This window comes from Adiantum capillus-veneris, chromosome 17 (genome assembly GCF_014529385.1).
Source record: "Adiantum capillus-veneris isolate H3 chromosome 17, ASM1452938v2, whole genome shotgun sequence".
In the NCBI taxonomy this organism is placed as follows: domain Eukaryota; kingdom Viridiplantae; phylum Streptophyta; class Polypodiopsida; order Polypodiales; family Pteridaceae; genus Adiantum; species Adiantum capillus-veneris.
The window spans coordinates 59,811,318-59,835,557 of record NC_140947.1 but is presented as its reverse complement, the minus strand read 5'-3'; the positions used below and the strand labels follow the sequence as shown (position 1 = coordinate 59,835,557).

The 24,240-nt window shown below is 45.7% G+C and overlaps 1 protein-coding gene across 1 annotated transcript in view; it reads right to left on the bottom strand.

Annotated features, from left to right (window-relative positions):
* LOC147437338 (homeobox-DDT domain protein RLT1-like) overlaps positions 1-20,562 on the bottom strand; it is a 63,846-nt gene extending 43,284 nt beyond the window's left edge. Inside the window, exons 1-9 of the mRNA XM_086486887.1 lie at positions 20,265-20,562; positions 19,761-20,172; positions 18,654-18,739; positions 18,079-18,567; positions 17,850-17,939; positions 17,562-17,714; positions 17,251-17,473; positions 17,061-17,161; positions 16,391-16,477 (exon numbers count right to left, since the gene is read on the bottom strand). Of these exons, the coding sequence (XP_086343013.1) occupies positions 16,391-16,477; positions 17,061-17,161; positions 17,251-17,473; positions 17,562-17,714; positions 17,850-17,939; positions 18,079-18,567; positions 18,654-18,739; positions 19,761-20,070 (1,539 nt within the window). The 5' untranslated portion in view covers positions 20,071-20,172; positions 20,265-20,562. The remainder of the gene's footprint in view (positions 1-16,390; positions 16,478-17,060; positions 17,162-17,250; positions 17,474-17,561; positions 17,715-17,849; positions 17,940-18,078; positions 18,568-18,653; positions 18,740-19,760; positions 20,173-20,264) is intronic.
* Positions 20,563-24,240: the final 3,678 nt, after the last annotated feature.

Here is a 24,240-nt window from a genome sequence, read left to right as displayed (position 1 = left end):
AAGGTCAGGAGCTGAAGGTACTGGCATGGTCAAGCCACGAAATGCATGAGTCTGAGCACGAAGAAAGTCGGACATAGTCTCTCCCACAAACAGATACAGATATGCTGCTAAAGGGCATCCCTGACGGACAGATCGAGAGAGCTGAAAACTGCGACTGACACGACCACCAATAGTAATAGCACTGCTGGCAATCCTGAAGAGAGCGGATATGCCTGAGATCCATCTCGAAGGGAAACCCATCCTGGCTAATGATCCTTCTAGAAACTCCCACTCAACACGATCGTATGCTTTCTCGAAGTCAAGGATCAAAAAAGCGAGAGGTTCAGAAGATGTTCTGGCCCACTCTACTGCCTCATAAAAAGTGAAGATATTATCCACAATGCATCTATCCATGACAAATCCTGTCTGAGAAGTGTGAAAAATATCTGGTAAGAACAGTCGCAAGCGATGGCTGATCAGTAACGCTAATATCTTATAGACCGAAGGGAGTAGGGTAATAGGTCTCCACTGGCGAAGCTGAGTGGTGTCACCGGTGCCCTTTCGGAATAAGACATATGAGACTTGAACAAAGATCCAGATGCATATAGCCTAATGCAAAGATATCCTGACAACCACGAAGCAATGGCGTACGCAATACATCCCAATAGGTCAAAAAGAAAGCTCTAGTGAGGCCATCCTCGCCTGGACAAGAAGATGGATCTAGACTCTCGATAGCAGCATGAAGCTCTGCAAGTGTGAATGGGGCCAACAAGATCTCTGCCATAGTGTCTGTACAACGACGTTGGGTGTGATGCCAAATCTGCTCACGGGCAAGTAAAACCTCAGTAGTGCATACATCAGCAGTCAACAATGCCTCAAAATAATCTGCAGACATATCAAGAATAACATCAGGATGCATATGAAGTGTTCCTTGAGCATCGCACAAAGTCCTGAGGGTGGTGCCAGGAGGGCGCTCTTTATGCGCAATGAAGAAGTCCTTCATTCAATCAGCTTTAGCTATCCAATGAGATATTGAAGCATGATGAGTGAACTCGGACCTAGCCTCCTGTATGCGACGAATTTCATGTGTGAGCTCTGTCTGTCTAGCAGCGAGGTAAGCATCCTGAGGCCACTCCTCAAGCAAGCGCTGAGTGGAACCAAGAGGAATGTGGAGGTCAGACTCGCATACTCTCAACTGACGATGAATACTAGCAGTCTGATCACGGCAGTAAATACTAGACTAAGTAATGCAATGTGCAAGGAACTCTCCAGGGGGACCACAATAAGAATCACCTGTGGACCACAAGTCACGAATCTGCTGCTGCAAGACTTCAGTGGTGAGAACACTGTCAGGGATGCAGCAGCCTCGTCTCTGTGTAGCGGATCTAGTGAAAGAGAGAAACAATGAGATGGGAAAATGATCTGAGAGGCTTGTCCCTCGCCAAATAGTAGTAAATCCACCAAGAGCTGTTGCCCAAGGGCCAATGTAAAAACGATCAAGTCACTCTAATAGTCGTCCCTGCTGTCTCTGAAACCCCCACGAGTAATGAAGTGTAGCAGGGTGGTGACCAAAAGAAGGTATGTGCCAAGCGTCAACACCTTGAATAGCTAGAAGAAATCGATCCCAAGCCGGCACCTCATCTGGAGAAATGGATGATAGAACTGGAGGAGTGAGCGATCGCCAATCAGAGTCGCTCTCTACGTTGTTGAAGTCGCCTCCAACAACCCAAGAGTACAGCAGGTAGAGCAGCAACCAAAGAGAACCAAAAAGTAGCTCTCTCCCGAGGAGTAGTGGGTGCATATACTGACATAAAACCAATGGTAGAGTCCCGAATCCGGATAGAAACATAGACGGCTCTGCCAGCGACAAGGATGCCATGCTGCTGAACTGATGCTAAGTATCGTGGCCCCACTAAAATGCATACACCGCAACTCTGTCCATGAATGCCTAGAGCAGGCTCCCAAAAAGTGTGAGCCCCCGAGGGTATGAGATTACCAAAGGGAGAGGCAATCTTATGCTCCTGTACTAGTAATATATCCACAGTTCCTACTACATGAGCATGTAAATCTCTGCGAAGTAAAAGCTTACGTGAACCTCTTACCCGAGAAGTCTGTAAACCATTAGTATTCCAAGAAACTACATGTAAATCCATAGTCTGCATGGAAGAATTGGTAAAGCATCTGACTAACTGCGCATCTTCTTGGAGGCAGCTGGGCCATCCAAGGGATGAGTTTCTGGCGGGAGGAAAGCAACCAGCAACCCTTCTCTAAAATATGGCGTCTCATTACACCAACTACGAACCTCAACTTGTTTACATTGCATGACCGATGTTGCAGCTTTGACACCCCAAATGCGCATAGACATAGGAAGCACCACATCTGAGGATACATGAATGATCATAGGCAATGAATAGCAAGCATAAACATCACTCCATTCCATTGCACCAATACAGGAAGGGAAGTGTGGAGACAATACATCTGGAGCGGAAGTAGACAACCATAAATTAAGCTGAGCCATAGTTTGTGCATGCACAAAATGCAGAACCTGATCCTCGGACCATTCCTGAGCTGCATGGAATGGAAGGAAAAAGGAATGGGTAGGCTGAGAGCGACTGCCTATTAAAGAGGGAACACAACCTGGCTTGTGGTGCATAAGGTAGAGCTGCACTCGCAATGGTCCTTCTGAGTCACCGCACATTTCAGCTCGATGAGTGCCCCATGAAAGAGGGCAAGAGCTGAGAAAACTGCGTGGGAAGTAAGTATGAGCAGCTGAGGGAGGGGGTGGACCAGATGGTGGAGGAGGGGGAGTAAGGGCGAGAGGGAGGGGAGGAAAAGGGAGAGGAAGCAACGGTGAATGATCCATCTGCATGGGAATAGGGATTTCAGGAATAGGGGAAGGAGCAGGTAGGGGAAAGGCAAGTGATGGAGGAGCTGGAAGCAAAGGTAAGTGATCCTGGGCTGAAGAAGAAGAATGGCGAGGAGAAGCTGGGGGTAAGGGAGTGGCGGAAACTTGTGAGGGAGCAGGAGAGTTAACACTGGGGGTTGCTTGCGGGGTGGGTTGCTGACGAGGACGGAAGGAATGGTTACGACCTACTGTCTGCCATGCAGTCTCAGTAGGAACTGAAGCAAAGGGAGGAACATGGAGGGTTGAAGCTCTGGGAGAACCCTTAGGCTACTGAGGTGCTCGAGTAGTAGTAGTAGTAGGAACCGGCTGTGGATACTGACCACGTGGCTGAGTGTGGGTGCCTCGAGTTGGCTGTTGTTGGCGCCGATGGCGTGGCTCAGTGGGGCAATCGCGCGCCAAATGTCCCATCTCGTGACAACGTAAACACTGTCCTGGGCGGCCAGTGACTACCATTCGGAAGGAGTAGTCTCGATCACGCACAGCCACAGTAACTGTATCTGGTAATGAAGTATCCCCAAACACCAAGACCTGAATGCGAGGTGGACCAGAGGAGAAGATGCAGGATCCTAGAACTACTGTGCCAAAATGAGCAGCAATCATCTGAAGGAGATGCTCATCAATACAATGGAGAGGCATATCCGGGAAGGAAAGCGTCAGAGGGAATCTGGGAATAAGATGTCGGCAGTAAAACTCCTCAATAGTGAACTCTGGATACCACCTCATCAAGTATATCATTCTGCGATCAAAGTAATGTAAGTTCCGAGACCCGTCCCTGAGTAGTGCCCAGTGCAGTCTGACACCAATCACGTATAGAAGAGCGAGGTGGAGACTGTCCAATCATCCGGCCAACCAAGGCATGCTATGCCAAGTGTTGAATTTTGGAGTCAATGCGTGTCAACAGGTCACCAGTACAATCTACGCGACAGGCAAGTGGTGATGGAGCGCTGTGTGTGGCACTCAAGACCGGCAAAGCCGCCATGAAGAATAGGCGAGACTGGCAAACGGGAAAAGCAAGACCCAATAGTGAAGCTTGAACGCTTTCACGCTCGCTCTCTTTCTCTCCTTCCTTTGCAGGTAGCAGAACGATGCAGACGGGGAAGGTGTGAAACAGGTGGGGTTGGCGGATTAGGGTTTCAGGGAATTAGGGTTTCCAGGAAATTAGGGTTGCAGGAAATTAGGGTTTCGCAGGCAGGAGGGTGCGGCTACAGGTGCGCGTGGAGGGTTGCTCGCGACTGGCTACAGGTTCGCGCAGGGCTGGCAGTTTCGGGTTGTTAGGTTTTCTTGCGGCTGCAGCAGGTGCGCGTAGGCTGCTGGCGACGTTTTAGGGTTCGTGCAGGCAGCGCAGCAGGGAGCAGGCAGGACGCGCGTGGTAGCGCAGTAGGGAGCAGGCAGGTCGCGCAGGGCAACCAGCAAGTCGAGCAAGTACTCGCAAGGCAGCCAGCAGGTCTCTCTCTCTCTCTCTCTCTCTCTCTCTCTCTCTCTCTCTCTCTCTCTCTCTCTCTCTCTCTCTCTCTCTGTGACACCTTGGTGGCTTCAGCATTGCTCTATGGAACCGAGATATGGGGACCTTCACTGGATCACCACGGGAGGCCGGGTCACTCAGACGGATGGGGGAACATGGAGAAACCTCTCGTCTCTATGATCTTGCGGCTCATTAGAGCCAAGGCATCAATACCACGGGCCATTATCCGAGCAGAGCTAGCGGCCCCCCCACTTGTGGTGGAGGCGCTAACCAGATCAGTCTCCTTCATAAACCGCACATGGGCACTTCCTAGAGACAGATATGCTCGCATAGCACTTGAATCCTCTCGACAGCTAGCCATACAAGGAGATACAACATGCTGGTATTGGGAGATGACATCATGTTTTCAGGCACATGGGTTCAACATAGACAGGTTGCCACCATTCCATAACTCATTGGATGCACCATCTCTCACTCTTACACAGTCAGAGATCACCAAGCTCATCCGCCAAGACCTGACCCAGCTAGACACCAGGAGGACATGAATACAACCAGCACAGGAATTGGGCACGAAGATGGCTTTCTACAAAGACCACCTCCTCCAGCTTACGGAAGATGGTTTTGTGGCGAGACCCAGATACATGGATACCCACTTGTCTCATGGGATACGATGTGCTATTGGCCAGTTACACACATCTTCTCACCAGTTGCGGATTGAGACTGGGAGATACAGCGGAGTACCAACAGAGGACAGGACATGCCCCTTGTGTAACATGGAACCCGAGACAGAGCTACACTATACATGCCGCTGCCACGTCTACTACGAGATACGAGGCCGCTTCCATTGCTTGTTCAAAGAGGGTTTTGGACCACTCTCAAGAGTCATGGGATACGAAGATCAAAGATGTATGGGTTTGTTCTTGCTCGAGCTGCGTAGACACAGAGATAGCCTGATGAATGGCGAGGCTAGCCAGTCTCAAAGACGGATCACAGACTTCTTCAGAGCAGACACGGGACAGCCGCAAGAGCCACTCCCACAGCAGAGCTCCCCCTCGTCTCACACCAGAGGCACACTGATTGACCGAGCGATTGAACTGGGGAAATCCAGGCGCCCGCGACTGCGAAGAACTACACAGCATCGATGGAGGCTACGACAGAAAATTCGGAGCACGCTGGCCAGGCATGCACGACGCCCGGTCAGACTACTAACCATGGAGGAAATTGATGAGAGTCGCCAACGACCGATGCTAGATCTCTTGTGATTCAGCTATCCCAACAAGCCGCCCATTTTTTCTGCTTAGTTTTTGCTTCACTCACATCGACCAACTTAGGACCCCATAGTATATATCTTTGTTTTGTACTGTTGTCAGGTCATTTTGTTACTCTGACTTTGTATCAGATCCACCACTTTGTAACTTTCGGGTCTCATAGGTCATTATGGCCTTTTGAAGACGTTAATATAACATTTCATTTCATCTCTCTCTCTCTCTCTCTCTCTCTCTCTCTCTCTCTCTCTCTCTCTCTCTCTCTCTCTCTCTCTCTATAATAAGAACAGTTGCTATATACTGAGTACAGAGAGACTTCTAGAGATGCTCAAGAGAGCCTGTCTTCTAGATGAAGTACAAACTATAGATGATCAGTGGCAGGGCTGTATGTACATCTAGGTGGAAACTAAGAAGAATGATGAATAAACCACCATGGAGGGCCATAATGCCACGTGATCATGCATCTCTTCTTCTTCTCTCTCTCTCTCTCTCTCTCTCTCTCTCTCTCTCTCTCTCTCTCTCTCTCTCTCTCTCTCTTTTTTTTTTTTTTTTTTTTTGGAAAAATCAGGGCTTTATATTACTGAGTACAATAGAATCCCCAACGGATGCCAAAATACCCTGTCACGTGGGGTGTACAAGCTGAATGTAAGGATGAGAGCCACTATAGTGACAACTCGACTAGTACAATCTCATGGTGGTCTGTGTGATGAGTGGAGGAGAAACCACTGAGGAGGCGCATAATGCCATGTAATCTGTCCACCTGTAAGTGTGAAGAAGAGTGGAGATCTTGCCCAACGCCGAAGGAAATCAAATCGACGAGCCTCGACTGCTCTAGATGTGCCTGAGGAAGAATCCCACTGCCAGATGAGGGTGTGAATGATGTCCAGCCAAATGACAGTGAGGGTATCCTGAAGGAGCTGCGGTGCCGCACTGAGAATATGAAGACAACGAGCTCTCCAAACATTCCAGAGTGCAATGCTGGTGATTACTGAGAAGATTTCATCACGTGTTTGAGGATCTCCTTGCCAAGCAATCTGTGGTAACATAGCCAAAGTCCCTCGTCTGTAACCAGTCGCGGTAAGCATAAGAGTTGGATCTGTGTCTGAGCCCTCGTAGAAAAGATGCGGTCCGGGCATCGGCATCAACCAGGAAACAGATCCCCAAGTGAGAAATCCATGCTGAACTCCAGCTTTGCTAAGTAAAAAACCAACTGCTAGCCAAACTGCATGAGAAGACGAGCATGACCAAAGGCAATGCGCAGGTGACTCAGGTAGGCGCAAAGAACATCGAGTACATAACGGATCGTGACCCATAGAAGCTAACCAAGTCCCAACTGGAAGTCCTGCATGTGCAATCATCCAAAGGGAAAAGGAAATACGACGAGCCACATGTAAATCCCAGATGGCTGACCAAAATTGCCGTAGATAGGCGTGTGAGAGACCTGAATGTAACCAGAAACACATACGAGTGGGCTGCTCTCGGTGCTGTCTCATCAATGCGAATCTTCCAATTCTGACTGTATACTCAAAGAATGATACATGTGCGCCGGTAGGGTTAGAGTGAGGCCAATGCCACTCTCCTGGGTCCCAATAAAGCTGAGATAGGGCACGACCCTCCCACACCCAAAGCCTCCAAAGTGCAGCATCAGCGGAAGCGAAACGGGGGTCAACACGACGACGCTTCCCGCGGGAGCCAACTACTCGTATGGCCTCCCAGCGAGCATCGGGGTAGACAAGGTGCGGAGAGGTAGTAGCATAAGTCAGTCTAGCATGCATCCCCGAAGAGTAGTCAGTATCAACTGTGAACAGCATAGTGTCGAAACGAACTAGTAAGAGAGTGCTCTGATAGAAGAGGCCTTCCCAGCCACAATGTGGAGGCATCTGAACTGTACCGCGCATGACTGCGTCCCAGTGTGAAGGAATGGCGGATCCAATCTCAAGCAGTCTGTCTGTTACCCCACGACCAATGTCATAATGTTCTGCCACAAAATCTGCATCCAGCATACGCGTCTCATGAAACAACCGCATAGAGGCAGCAGGTCCAGTGTCCCAAGCAACCCAGTCAATGTGAGTCCTCTCTCCAAGTTGACGAGGTGGATTAACCGAAGAATCAAGAACTGCATCATTCCAAATGAGAGGCTGGCGCTCAATCTCCTCACGGCATGAGGGTGGTGAGCGTTTGATAGCGCGTCGCATGGATACCCAAATCTGAAGGAGAGAACAAATGAAGGGTGAGAGAGTGCTAGTGCACAAGGGGGCATCCGTGAAGAGAAAACGATACCCTGTTTGCCAAGTATGGCCATCTCTAGTTCCGAGGCACGAAGTCGCTGTGGAAAGAGCGGCCTGAAGAAGCATCTTCCAAGGTTCTTGGCCGGGAAAAAGACCCCGAACAATAAGCTTGGTAAGAAGGGCACAACTCTGTAATTCTGGATCAATAATGCCAAGGCCCCCCTCTGATCTAGGACGAATAATCGTGGACCAGCGAACTCGAGCACGAGTACCAGTAGTCCCATCTGTGCCACTCCATAAAAAGTTCCGCACGAGTCTGCGTAGCTGAGCTATCACACCAGAATGTAGCATCCAACAGGAGGCCGTATACCATACTGTAGCCAGAATGACCTGGTTGGCGACTAATGCGCGGCCAGCCAACAACAGATGACGTGAAGACCAATGACAAAGCTTCCTGCGAATAGACTGTAGCACAGGTGCAAACTGCTGCTGTGAGGAAACGTCAAATCCAACCTGGAAGCCCAGATATCTGCATGTCTGACCTGGCTGTAGCCATGTGAAACCATCAGTTACCCCCAAAGTAGGTATGTCATCACTGCCAACCAATAACCCATAGGATTTATGCCAGTTAATGCGTGCACCACTGGCAATGCAAAAAACCTCCAGGGCTCCCCGCATGGCATCAAGAGCTGCTAACTCATAGCGCAACATCAACATAGTGTCATCAGCAAACTCCTAATCGATAAGGTCCGGAGCTGAAGGTACTGGCATGGTCAAGCCACGAAATGCATGACTCTGAGCACGAAGAAAGTCTGACATAGTCTCGCCCACAAACAGATACAGATATGCTGCTAAAGGGCATCCCTGACGGACAGATCGAGAGAGCTCAAAACTGCGACTGACACGACCACCAATAGTAATAGCACTGCCGGCAGTTCTGAAGAGAGCGGAAATGCCTGAGATCCATCTTGAAGGGAAACCCATCCTAGCCAATGATCCTTCGAGAAACTCCCACTGAACACGATCGTATGCTTTCTCGAAGTCAAGGATGAAAAAAGCGAGAGGTTCCGAAGATGATCTGGCCCACTCTACTGCCTCATAAAAGGTGAAGATATTGTCCAGTATGCATCGATCCATAACAAAGCCGGTCTGAGAAGTGTGAATAATATCTGGTAAGAACGGTCGCAAGCGATGGCTGATCAGTAACGCTAATATTTTATAGACCGAAGGGAGGAGAGTAATAGGTCTCCACTGGCAAAGCTGAGTGGTGTCACCCCCTTTCGGAATAAGAGATATGAGTCCTGAACAAAGATCTGGATGCATATAGCCTGATGAAAAGATATCTTGACAACCACGAAGCAGTGGTATATGTAATACATCCCAATAGGTTAAAAAGAAAGCTCTAGTGAGGCCGTCCTCTCCTGGACAGGAAGATGGATCTAGACTCTCGATAGCATCATGAAGCTCTGCAAGTGTGAATGGGGCTAACAAGATCTCTGCCATAGTGTCTGTACAACGATAGCGAGTGTGCTGCCAAATCTGCTCACGGGCAAGTAAAACCTCAGTAGTGCATACATCAGCAGTGAACAATGCCTCAAAATAATCTGCAGGCATATCAAGAATAACATCAGGATGCATATGAAGTGTTCCTTGAGCATCGCAGAAAGTCCTGAGGGTGGTGCCAGGAGGACGCTCTTTATGCGCAGTGAAGAAGTCCTTATTCATTCGATCAGCTTTAGCTATCCAATGAGATACTGAAGCATGATGAGTGAACTCAGACCTAGCCTCCTGTATGCTACGAATTTCCTGTATGAGTTCTGTTTGTCTAGCAGCGAGATAAGCATCCTGAGGCCACTCCTCAAGCAAGCGCTGTGTGGAACCAAGAGGAATGTGGAGGTCAGACTCACGTACTCTCAACTGACGATGAATACTAGCAGTTTGAGCAGGGCAGTAAATACTAGACTTAGTAATGCAATGGGCAAGGAATTCTCCAGGGGAACCACAATAAGAAGCTCCCGTGGACCACAAGTCGCGAATCTGCTGCTGCAAAACTTCAGTGGTGAGAACACTGTCAGGGATGCGGCAGCCTCGTCTCTGTGCAGTGGATCTAGTGAAAGAGATAAACAATGAGCTGGGAAAATGATCTGAGAGGCTGGTCCCTCGCCAAATAGTAGTAAATCCACCTAGAGCTGCTGCCCAAGGGCCAATGTAAAAACGATCAAGGCGCTCTAATAGTCTTCCCTGTTGTCTCTGAAACCCCCACGAGTAATGAAGTGTAGCGGGGTGATGACCGAAAGAGGGTATGTGCCAGGCATCAACACCTTGAATAGCTAGAAGAAATCGATCCCAAGCCGGCACCTCATCTGGAGAAATGGATGATAGAACTGGGGGAGTGAGCGATCGCCAATCAGAGTCGCTCTCGACGTTGTTGAAATCGCCTCCAACAACCCAAGAGTCCACAGCAGGTAGAGCAGCAACCAAGGACGACCAAAAAGTAGCTCTCTCCCGAGGAGTAGTGGGTGCATATACTGACATAAAGCCAATGGTAGAGTCCCGAATCCGAATAGAAACATCGACTGCTCTGCCAGCAACAAGGGTGCCATGCTGCTGAATTGATGCCAAGTATCGTGACCCCACTGAGATACATACACCGCAACTCTGTCCATGAATGCCTAGAGCAGGCTCCCAAAAAGTGTGAGCGCCCGAGGGCATGAGATTACCAAAGGGACTGGCAATCTTATGCTCCTGTACTAGTAATACATCCACAGTGCCTACTACATGAGCATGTAAATCTCTGCGAAGTAAAAGCTTGCATGAGCCTCTTACCCGAGAAGTCTGTAAACCATTAGTATTCCAAGAAACTACATGTAAATCCATAGTCTGCATGGAAGAATTGATAAAGCATCTCTCTCTCTCTCTCTCTCTCTCTCTCTCTCTCTCTCTCTCTCTCTCTCTCTCTCTCTCTCTCTCTCTCTCTCTCTCTCTCTCTCTCTCTCTCTACCACATTGTAACGTTTTGGTCTCATACGTCACTTTGGCCATTTGAAGACGTAATATAACATTTCATTTTCTCTCTCTCTCTCTCTCTCTCTCTCTCTCTCTCTCTCTCTCTCTCTCTCTCTCTCTCTCTCTCTCTCTCTCTCTCTCTCTCTCTAACCGAGCCATTGAGCTACGCAGATCCAGACGCCCATGACTTCGAGGGGTCTCCCATCATCGACGAAAACTGCAGCAGAAGATACAAATCACTCTAGCTCGACATGCAAGACACCCAACCAAAGTACTGACCATGGAGGATGTTGATGAGATTCGGCAGTGACCGATGAGAGATTTCATTTGAACCCACAACACATACACACACACCCCACCCCACCCCAAAATCTCGTTTCAATTCCGAATCAGAATCAGCTTCAGATTCGTTTCCTTTTCCTTTTCCTTAACGTTTTTAGTATTAGTTCTTTGTACTTTCACATGATATCAGATTCACCAATTGTAACTTTTTGGTCTCATAGGTCATTTTGGCCTTTCGAAGACGTTAATATAACATTTCATTTCATCTCTCTCATTCGTCAGGATCTGATCCAGCTGGACACGAGGAGGACATGGATAGAGCCCATACAGGAGTTGGGCACAAAGATGGCTTTCTATAGAGAGCATTTTCTCCACCTCACGGGGGATGGCTTTGTGATTCGACCTAGCTATATGGACAGGCATCTTTCTCATGGTGTGCGATGTGCCATTGGCCAGATACGCACGTCCTCACATCAGCTCGAGATTGAGACTGGCAGATTCACAGGGACACCAGCAGATAGCAGGATATGCCGCTTATGCCATCTAGAGCCAGAGACAGAGGTACATTACATATGTCATTGCACAGTGTACTATGAGATACGAGGCCGCTTTCATTGTCTATTCAGAGAAGGTTTTGGTCCTCTATCTAGGGTCATGAGTTATGAGGATCAGAGATGTCTTGGGCTATATATACTTGAGCTACACAAGCATAGAGAAACTTTACTGAGGAGAGCTGAAGAGAGACAACCCCAGAGACAGATCACAGATTTCTTTACACTAGATATTGTACACCCAGAAGAATAGACACAGGAGCAACCAACAGTGAAGAGGTCTACCCGCACTACTGGCATTCTCATAGACCGAGCATTGGAGCTAGGGAGATCTAGACGACCCCGATGGAGAAGAGGAGCTACACAGTTTCGAAGGAGGCTACAGCAAAGGATTCGACCATACTTTTTCGTCGTCCAAAGTGCAGATGAAGATGAATCTCTATGAAGATAGATCTCTACGTCCCTCCCAAATTGTCTACACATTGTATTGCTCAGTTCACACATTTCACTCCTTTCGCCTTTCACACCTATCCGCTTAGTTTAGGATTCCGCAGTATTTATATCTTGCTATCCCTAGTTTAAAAATTTATTTTGTTAATCTGACTTGGTATCAGATACACCGCATTGTAACTTCCTGGTCTCATAGGTCATTTTGGCCTTTTGAAGACGTTAATATAACATTTCATTTCTCTCTCTCTCTCTCTCTCTCTCTCTCTCTCTCTCTCTCTCTCTCTCTCTCTCTCTCTCTCTCTCTCTCTCTCTCTCTCTCTCTCTCTCTCTCTCTCTCAATCTAGAATCCCATAATATATATCTTTGTTTTGTACTGTTGATTAGGTTATTTTTTTACTCTGACTTTGTATCAGATCCACCACCTTGTAACTTTCTGGTCTCATAGGTCACTATGGCCTTTTGAAGACGTTAATATAACATTTCTTTCATTTCATCTCTCTCTCTCTCTCTCTCTCTCTCTCTCTCTCTCTCTCTCTCTCTCTCTCTCTCTCTCTCTCTCTCTCTCTCTCTCTCTCTCTCTCTCTCTCTCTCTCTCTCTCTCTCTCTCTCTCTCTCTCTCAGATTTCTTTACACTAGCCAAAGGAGAGCCAACGGAGCAGTCATTACAGCAGATCTCAGAGCCTACTCATACTAGAGGTACACCGCTTGACCGAGCCACTGAGCTTGGCAGATCCAGACGTCCACGACCTCAGGGGGGTCTCCCACTACCGACGAAGGCTGCAACAGAAGATACAAATCACTCTAACTCGACATGCAAGACGCCTAACCAGAGTACTGACCATGGAGGAGGTCGATGAGATCCGACAACGACCGATGAGAGATTTCATCTGAACCCACAACCCCCCTCCCCCCCCCCCCCCCCCCCCCCTCTTTCCTTTCTCCTTAGTGTTTTTGTGTTAGTTCTATGTAACTTTGTAATTTCCGTACTCAGACATGGTATCAGATTTACCAATTGTAACTTTTTGGTCTCATAGGTCATTTTGGCCTTTTGAAGACATTAATATAACATTTCATTTCATTTTATTTCTCTCTCCCCGTTAGAGAGAGTTTCGAGTAGCATCATTCAACTCAAGCTCTGATTTGGTCCAATAGGAGCAACTTTCGCAAGCCCCATTTACAGCATCGATGGCTTCCTTCAACACCCCCGTCTCGCGCAAGAGTTTTCTTGCGGTGGTAGCGGCGCCAAGGAAGGACCCCATTGCCCGCCAAGAAGCAAGGATCACAACCCTTGAAGCTTAGATCCAAGAACTCATCGGGGAAAATGAGCGACTCAATCAACCTCTACTCAAGCTTGAAAATGTGCAGGAAGAGAGCCAAGCTCTGCTTGCAAAGGCTCACGAAGTCGAAGCCTCCATCACCAAAACTGTCATGGTGGCTCAGAAGGAATCCCACCTTCCTTCCGATCAATACTGTGCCATCTCTTCAAAAGTTAATCGTCGAGTAGAAGTGTTGGAAACTGTACTAGCTCATGGTTGTGGGATAGCTTGGACGGAGGATCGTGAACTCGAGTTTCTCTTCTAGGAAGACTAGTTCTTTCTTCATAATGTGATAGCCCACTCTTGCATGTGACATTAGTTGACGCATATTTGAGACCACTTTTCCTATACAATAATCCTGCAATGGAAAAGGTAGACCCACACGGTACTTCTCGATCTGTTCTGTAAAAATAATGTCTCGAAAGGTAAAGATTGGTAGATAGCTTTCCCGAGGTCTCTACTCTGTCGTGTTGGGTCGATGATCCCTAACCCTTCCTAAGAGCAAGGTAAAGTGATGACCTGCCATGAGACCTTGGCCCGAGCCGACTGTGTGGGTCGCCCTGACCACAAGAAGTTCTTGATCAGCCTCTCCAGCTAGTTGATGCAAGAGCTCGAGAAAATCCAGCAAGCGGTGATGTATCACTTAGTAGCCAACAGCACCTGGTTGGCCACCACAACCCTGCCAGCAAGAGAAAGCCGTGCTGAGCTCCAAAAGTAATGTCTCGAAAGGTGGAGATTGGTAGAAAAGTTGGAGATTGGAAGATAGTTGTGCCCCTCTAACCACAAGCTTCCCAAGGAGGGCTCTACTCTGCCAAGCTGGGTCTATGATCCCCACCCCTTCCTGAGAGCAAGGTAAAGTGATGACCTGCCATGAGACCTTGGCCCAAGCCGACTGTGTCTCGCTCTGACCACAAGAAGTTCCTGATCAGCCTCTCCAACTGACTAATGTAAGAGCTCGAGAAAATCCAACCCTACCAGAAAGAGAAGGCCGTGCTGAGCTCCAACGGAGCAGTTTCCTCTGATGGAGAGAGGGGAGCAATCTGCTGCTCTCGAGACAGATCCAAACCAACCTGAGAACCCAAGTAGCGTACTTGAGTCTTGTGTCCCTAGAGAAATCCACCTAAAGCCCTCTCCACGCGACCAATCGGGCATGGGAGCACTACCAACCCAGAAAGCCACTGTCATTCACAAGTTGATCAATGCTCCCAACGCACAACAGAACACCTCAAGAGACTGCTCACACCTGTACAAGTTGGCCTCCCGGCCCTCCAAAAACATGTATGAGTCATCAGCAAACTCACCGTTGAAAAAGCTCCGCTCCCCAAATAGGCAACCGCAGACCACGCAAACCAACCTCTTGTGAGGTCAAGAAACTGCTCAACGCCTCACCATAGAAGAGAAACACGAAGGGGGCAAGAGGACAGCCCTGTCGAACCGATCATGTGGGCATAAAGCGTTCCCCTCTTCCCTCTGCCAACAACACCTGACTGTGCGCACAACTGTAGAGAGCTGACAATCCCCTAATCCATACATCTGAAAACCCCATTTGGCGCATAGTGCCCTCAAGGAAACCCTAGTCAACTCTATCATACACCTTCTCAAAATCGAGGAGTACAACCACAATATCCTCTCCTCGACGATGTGCAAGGGCAGTCGAGTCTCAAAAGGTAAAAATGTTGTCAAGGATGTTGCCACAAAGCTCGTTTGTGTCTCATGTACGATGCTCTCAAGTAGACATTGAATTCTCAAACTCATAGCCTTTGCTAAGATTTTGTAGGCTGAGTTGAGAATGGTGATGGGTTGCCACTTCCAAATCTCGTCCAAGGGGCCTCCCTCCTTGGAGATAAGATAGATCAATCCCTCATTCATGTTGTCTAGCATCTCCCAGTGTGCAGAATGTGCTGGTAAGCACTACAAAGGTCTCAACCAAGCATCTTAAAATACTCCACGAAGAAGCTAGAGTCAAACCATCCTCCCCTGGGCAACTACCCTTGGGAAGTGTCTTGAGGACCTCTTGTAGCTTCTCTAGCTAGAGAGGGCTCTAAAGCCTCTAGCGCATCTCCTCAATGACTAGACAAGGCATCTAGGCCCACACCTGCTCTCTGCATGCATCTCAACACTCTGACTGTGGCTCACTAACTGAAAGCAACTCACGGTGTAAGTCAGAAGCAACTGCGCACATATCCTCGGGCTCGGTAGCAACAAACCTATCAGGCATCCTCAGTTGGCCAAGACTGGTATGCACATGGCGAGGACCCACAATCTCAAAGAACTCACCAGTAAACTCATGGCGCCGCTCCTCGATGGTGGTCAGCTCCTGCTGAGCCTGCTGCATCTGCTTCTCCATCCAAGGGCTGCCTGGCTGATGCTCCTACATCCGCTTTAAGGAGGCAATGCCCTATCGGAGTCGCTTCTCCTCCTCCCTAGTCACAACCAAGCAAGTTGCAGACTCTTGGAAGAAACGACTAAGCTCCACAAGGCCAGTGGACGAGCTAGCAGCAGGGTCCACTCCGTGTCCAAACACTCTCTCCACAGCACCACAAATTGTTCTCTGAGCTCTGTATCCAGCAAAATTCTCTCTGGGTTTAAGTAGCATGACACTACCCCTCCTCTGTCTATCTGTCTATCTGACACAGTAAGAATCACTGACGAATGGTCAGAAAAAGTAGTCCCTGCCAAAATGCAAACTGATCCTCCTATATAATGAAGCATTTTGTCCTAAAATCTTGCACTACTGGTTAAATTTGTAAATATACATTTCTTTAGTGTTTCCTTTCATTTTTCTGAGTGATTCTTGCAAATCAGCAAAACCTTCCTTTACAAAAATAAGTTATAACAGCTACCCTTAAAATTGAGTATGTCATCAGCCCAGACAAAAGGAAAAAAGCTTCGAAGGAATATGTTGATAACCAGATGCACTACCATAATTGTGAGCCTTTATACTCACATAATCGTGAAAAGCTTGCACAAACTCATCCACTGTAAATGGCCAGAGACCAAGAATATCTGCAAAGCTCATCAAGAACTTCCAAACCTGCCGAACACCAATAACAAAAAGAGCTGAGAATGAGTAGAGTGCATGACCAGTGAGCCTTCCAATGGGTGTGGAAAAAGCTAAACATTCTGTATCTTCTTATAACAACATGAACAACATGTTAGCCTGGCCTCCTGAACATCAGAGTCCAGACTTTACAGCACGGTTGTAAGCTTGAAGTCCTCTATAAATTTCACTATTAGCCTTCTGATCACTCCAAATATACAATTGTTTACCACACAGCATTCATGTGCTCAACAAGAGGCTTCTTGCAAAAAAAATCCCAAGCTTGAGAAGTTGGCAAATCTCAGTCAAAAGGCCAAGAACAAAGGAAGAAACAATCCTCCTTTCGTTTAAGGGTTTAAATTTTACAAACTCTAACCTGTCGTGGTATTGAAAAGAAAAGAGACTGACCAGGAAGTTAGAACAAACAACTAAGCAACACTACAAAATAATTGATAAAAAGTTCGTGTCTAAACAGGCTAACCTGCCATTTGACGGCACCAAAAAGACATAACAGGATTAATGTAGGGGAAAATACACTAGAAAAGGCAACAATACATCCCTATACGACAATACTCACCATGAACAAGTTGCCAAGATGCGCTTTGGAGTTGGCCCATGGCTGAATTGCAATAGGCACTTTCAATTTAACCGAATCCGGAGGAAACTTCTGTAAGCATCCTGTTTAATAAAGCCATCACACCAAGGTAGCATAAGACAAACTATTTCATAAAAAACCTCTTGTCAAAGAACATACGAAGTGTCTATACCTTTATATCTGTCCAACTCACTCAAAGTCTCACCATCAAGCATGTAAATTGATGGCAGTCCCTGAGTAGCAGCAGCAGCTTCTAGAAGTTCCAGACGCTCATCGTCTATGAGATCCGTAGCTTCTCTTGCCACCCTCCTAGCGATTGCTTTTTCGCTCGCGATCTTCAGCTTTTCAACCTCCCTTTGCCTCCTACTTTCATCCTTAAGTCGCTGGCGTTCCACCTTTAAGCCAGTTTGATAGAGATAAGGACGACGAGGTCTTGGACTCACTTTGACAGACAGGGAATTTGGAAATGTGAGTGCATCTTACTCTCTTGGTTTCCTTTTCCATAATCCTTTCCCTTCGTTCAATTTCACGACGATGCTCTCGTAGTATGCGCTCCTCCTCCCGTTGCCTGTCTCGTAGAGCTTTCTCCGCTTCTCTTCGCTGCCTCTCAAGCTCCTTCCTTATTTGTTCATCCCTCTACAAAAACAGAAAAAAGAACCGCATATTAATCTCTAACTTGTTCATTTCGAAGAACATAGTAGTCACACCACAACCAGTGGAACACACTCAAGCAGCAAGTTCAGGAATCCAGATAAAGCCAACAGAAATAACCTTTTTCCTTGCAATATCTTGTCTTTCAATTTCGCGTCTAATTCGTTTCTCATGTATTTCCACCTCTTTTGCAATCCGAGCTTCCTCACTCTGACACCCAAGGAGGATATATCATACATGACACAGCTAAGTATTGCTTCCCTAATCTAGCCTTTGAACCAGTTAGATGGTTTACTTTGAATAGACCATACCATTAAGATAATGTGCAAGAAATAAAATCACTATTTACCTTTCGTTTCCTCTCCATTTTCGCTTGCTCTTCTTCTGGCAGCAAACCATAATTCTCAGAAGCAATTACCGATCCTTCACCTTGAAGCAGCTGGAAAGGAGCCTGCTGATTCCCAAACTGATTATCAAGATGAAAGCCAGGATACACATTCTGCTGCGAGCCTACAAAACTTCTATGACTGTCAAGTTGGGGCAGAGAGCCACCATCGGGAGCTGGTATAAAATTCCCTTGCAGGCTTAGAGTACTTGTTGCAGAATTTTCACCACCATGCACCAGGGACCTCGTTGATGCTACATTTTGGAACGGATCAACAAAGAATGAAGATGACTGATTTGGTTTTTCATCTGCTTTTGGTCTACCCACTGGCTGTTCTGGAAGAAACTTGTACTCATGAGGAGCCCTTGCTCCAATATCATCTACCTGGAAAGAGGCAGATGAAAGTGCTTTGTCATAGACACTTTCAGTGCTGAATTGTGGAGGTTTTGGAATCTGCGATCAACAAGAAAAGCATGAAAAACCAATTGTAACCAATCAAACTCAAAATTATTCACAAAAAGGGCCTTTGATCAATGTACCTTCTGTGGCTTGATCTCATACTGGTGGATAACTCTATCAACGGTATGTGAGAACACCTGTGAAGCTCCATGTATATGCAATGAGGCTGTAGAGCAGTAACTTAATCAGCTTCCGCTTTTCTTAAACAGTAACATAATCACATTATGCTTTCAGTTGAATAAGCATCAGGCTTTTCTAGCTTGTGCCTGCTGCATATGATCGGCGACATTTGCATGCTTTCCTTATGGTTAAGCTACACTGGCATTGAAAGTTTTGTTTCATCTTTGGTCCTTTGGTTGTTCTGTTTAAAGAGCATAAAAGTGGAACTGTCTTTTTTTTTTCCAAGGTTGGTTGAAAGGCTTGTCGCATTAATCAAAAGTGCTCTATCCACACTTCAATACTCCCATAATAAAGCATTGTCATAAGATTCATTCCTACCTATGTTCTAAGCTGACACAGAATCAGAGGACAAACACAATGTCCCTTCAAAACAGGAACTGGAGCCAACAGAGGTTTAAAAACATGTGTATATTTCATTGCCTTCCTTCCATGCTCTTTGTTACTGCAAATGAGGCATCTTACCAGTACTTCATACCTCTCATAACCACTCATACCACAAAATAAGGCACAGGTTACTTCAAGAAATACCCATAACATGTTAAGTGCCAACCCTGACCATCTGTTGAAATTGAAACTTCGCCATGTCCAAAATCAGGACTAACTCATAAGAAATGTTATGCCTAGACGTTGGTTTAAGAACACCCACAGAACTAATCATCAAGGTTCACAGTCATGGTCATGGTTCAGCCATGCGTCATGCCATTATACTCTCATTTAAATGATCTGCCATACACAAAAGTTGCAATGTTGATACTGCTTCAGGCCACCCTCTAACCACTGAGCTCCAGGAAACCAACAGCTTTGGAAGTGATTGTTATGGGGTAGGGCATACCAGTTTCTTCCTACATTAATCATTGCATGCATGTGCCAACAATACATGTGAAGGACAACCAGATAGAATCTCAAGACAAAGGGGCTAAGTAGGCACTATTCCACTGGAATAGGTACACCAACAAGGTTGCACATCATTCAGAACTTAAAGACAGCAAAAGCCAGCATGAACTTACAAGTATATTTATCAAAGGCATTTAGTGGCAAATGATCAAATTCGACACCAAGCATAGGGCAATCAGCCCTAAGAGGGACACCAAGTTGGGCCTCCACTGCAGCTATAGCTCTTAGCTCAGCTGCTCGGCGAGGATCCACGTTGTTGATGTATGGGGGTGGGCTTCTTTTTCTGGAGTACACATCACTGTCCTTTGCAGTCCGCTTCCCACTATGCTTTCTGGGTTGACTTGTTAGACTATCTTGGGTGATTCTGGCCAAGGCAGATAAGTGGTCATCATGATTAGCTGCCATCATAGCCATGGGCTCCATAACCGGCAGAATGTGTGTGTATTTAATGCATGCACTGCATCTCCGTTAGCTCCTGAGCAGCAAAAAGGAGTCTTGCTCAAGCAAAGCAACGCTTCCAGCTCTCTGCGGGGAAAGAAAAAATTCTGGAGCTAAGCCGGAAAAAACAGGGCTGAAAACGTGCAGAACTCGATTAAAGAGTGACGATAGGAATTAACCTGCAAAGATAGGCATATCACTGACTCGGCCCTCAAACAACCGCGATTTACAGCATCGATCAGTAGCGCAGAAGCCCAACAGCTCGCTATACAGCAGGCTTACCCTGCCTGACAAAATTATTCCCATCAAATACCAATTCAGATCTCCAGCGATCATCTCTTTCTAATTAAACCATGAATTAACTTTTTCTAATTACAGCTTTGGCTCTTAATCGACGTGTGATTTCATAAACCCTTTGCTTTAAGCCTAGGTTTGGAAATTCGCTCTCTTACTATGGGGAAATTTTACTATTGTCTAGTGTGTGTTTTCCTCTAATCTGTACCCATGTTTTTGAGATTATAGGCCACCACTCACATTGAGCATAGCCTGTGACATTCCTTGTGGGTTTGGCCAATATGTGTTTTCATCTATTTCGTTTGGAAACTTCCTTGTGATAACACTAGATAGCTAGTCAAAACAATTTCCTTCTAACATAATGATAGAAGTCAAATCTTTCAAGAGAGCAGAACACAAATTCATTGCAACTGTGTAAGAACTTAAAGTGAGTCTTGAACTTGGGGGTAGTATTGCAATAATTATACAGAGTGCTAACAATGAAATCTTGGCAATTACATTTAAGACAACCTATGCCCTCTGCAAATTTGTTATTCTTGATGTAAAGAGGTCTACGACAAGGTCGATATACGTGACAACAAATTAGGTCGATGCTTGATTAACCATGAGGCCTACGTATTTAGCTAACTAGGTGTTTAAGCCATTCACGTCATGCATAAATAAATATAAATTTTCACACAATTTGTCATCATGAGTCGTCCAAAATCAAGCACCGTATGCTTCAAATGTTGAAGCTTAAAATCACAATAGGCCAATTGGAAGACCCACAATGATAGTTTTAGCAAAAACATAATAGTTTCGTATTTGTAATCCTTGAAACCAAACTAGGCAATTTGAAGTTGTTTTGATGTCTACATATGCATCTTGTACATGACCTTTACACAATACTAGCAACAAATGTGTGATAAGGAATGGGATTTCAAAGTGCTCTTGATGATATTCTTATTGTCAAAAAACGATAAGAAATTCAAATGTGTTAAAAATAAGGGAATTGGAAGGTAGTGAACCATTTTTGTTGCATGCATATCTCTCCTATCTCGGCCTTTTCGATATGTTCCTACTTTGCCTACTCACACACACTAAGGACCACTTCATTTTGCTTGCCCATTAGGAGATTTTTTTCCCCCACCACACAAAAACATATATACCCATCACTTTATGGCCAACCTATCACTCTACTTTGCACATTCAACAAATACATAAGTGTTAGTATAAACTCAATGCTTATCTTTGAGCATGCATCTCACTTTGTTGTATGTTGCACATTTGTGAGGCCATCCTTATGAGGAGAAGCCGTTAGTGCACACATCTCTGGTGGGATTCTGGCGTAAACGTCAAAGTGGTCATTGTTGTGATCATGACGATAGTGAGCTAATTTAAGTGCACAACTTTGGGATCCCGAAAAGTTCACAAAATATTGCCTCTGATGCTATATCATGCATACACTCTATACTAGTGACTAGTTACGGTCGGTGATTGGTGGTCATGGTCAATGGCCGAGGGCATTATTGTTGGGTTTCCAAGCCCGTGGAAAGCATGCAGATGAACTCGAGCTCCTTTTTAGTTTACATGGCAAGTTTTGCTATATATTGTAAGGTTTTTTTAACAAAGGAATACAATCAACAATAGCGTATTTTGATCTCTTGCTGATTATCATCTCTCTCTCTCTCTCTCTCTCTCTCTCTCTCTCTCTCTCTCTCTCTCTCTCTCGTTTCTGCACCTGTAGCTCGCCATGGTCTGCCCACGCCATCACCCACCATAGTCGGCTCTCAACAAGTACGTAGTCAATGCCACCCATGCCCATGCCTTGCCCATTGCTACATACACTAACCTACCACCCTTGCCAAATAGAGGTCATTGTCATCAGCCAAAGCATTTTATGTTATAGATATCAAGTCCATGCTACTTGTATGTGTTAATGCCACCCAAATTGCCCATGCTATATAGACTAACCTACCACCCTTTCCAAATAGAGGTCATTGTCATGAATGAGCCAAAGCATTCTATGTTATGGATATCCAGCCCATGCTACTTATATTTGTTACTAGCTTGCATTGTCTAAGTTTCCATTTAAGCTCTACCTTGAGAGCGCAGGGTGGACAACGCTATCGCATAGCTAGAAATTGAAAAATAATTATTATCTCCATTATCTAATTTGCAGTATTTCTCTATTTTTGTTTAATACAAGATACTACTTTGTTGTTAATTTATCATACATGATATCAAAGTGAAGATACTTGTAGTTAAGATTGTGTGAGAATACTTGATAGTGCCTGTAGATTTACTTTTCTTTATAAGTGATGTCATTCTCTTCAAATGTTATTGCTTATGGTGCTAGACCATTGGACATTCATCCACCATTTAGAGAAAGAAAACGTGGTGGCACTTCTAGGATTAATGAGTCGCTAAGTAGCAATTACATGGAGAAAGATATAACATACACAAGAGAGGTAATAGAGAAGAGAGAGAGCACACACAAGATATATGTGGTTCACCCAAGTATGGGTTACATCCATGGAAAAGCAGCCACTCAATGGCTTTACGCTTCAAACTTGAAGTAGTTTACAAAAGGCTTAGAAACTCTTAATCGTCTCGCCTGATTCTCTCTTTACCTTGCGCTTCTTGCTTCTTTCACTTCTACTTTTCATGCGTAGAAGAGGCCTTCTTTTATAGGTGAAAATGAGCCTCTATGGGTAGCCTTTTCACATGAGAGGCAGTCATCCATGCGATGACGCACCCATGTGTAGCCACCCATGTGTCAATGAGTCCACCCAAAAATCGGCCATTGGCCATTGACCGTCGCCCACTGGCCATGTGTCTACCTCTATAGGTTGTTTTTCGACCACTTTCCGGCCACCATCCCACCAATATATTTTGGTGATAAGGAAAATTCCAACGAGTGATTTTTTGTATGAATTTTTTGTTTTTTGACGAGTGTTTTTTCTCACGTACAATGGCTTCTCCTCATAACAAGGGCCTTACAAATGTGTGTTTCTTAGAATGAGAATTACAAGGTAACTTAGGGTCCATACTTAACAATCTCCCACTTGGAGACTAATCTCCACCAAACCTGTGACTGCTTTTTGTTCTGACTTCTTATCCTTGAATACCAATTGAAGATGGGAAAAAGTCCTTGTTAATCACTTTTGTTAACATGTATGTAGGATTTTGGCTTGTGTGCACCTTTTTAAAATTTAATTGTCCCTCTTCCAAAAGAGTACGTATGAAGTGATACCTCACTTCTACACGCTTTGTACTTGAGCAAAATGCTGAATTCTTCGCAAGGTGAATGGCACTCTAATCGTCATTGTACAAGACACAATTGTCTTGTCTATATCCAAGCTACTCCAAAAATCTGTGAAGCCACAAAATCTCTTTGCTAGCCTTTGTAAGAGCTACGTATTTTACTTTTGTGATAGATAGTGAGACCACTTTCTGCAACTTTGAAGGCCAACTTACCGTTGCGCCTCCAATGGTAAAGATGTAGTCTGTGGTGCTTCTTCGAGTGTCTTTGTCACTGCCACATTTGCATCAGCATATGCTTGTAAAAAAATTGTCAATGCTCCAAAACATAAATCATTTGTGGTTGTCCCTTTTAGATACCTAAGTATCAATTTCATAGCTCAATAAAATTCTTTACTTAGATTCTCCATAGGCCATAGCATACATTAGAGAACCTACTGCTACAAGACTAGCCAAAGGTATAGAAATTTGTTTTTTGCAAAGCTTTTTAGTACTTTCATGATGTAATCCTCTTGAGATAGTGTTAATGTCTTCTTCAATCTATCCCTTGATATTTTCATATCAAGTATGTTCTGCACCACCTAAATCCTTCATTGAATAATATTTAGACAATTCTTC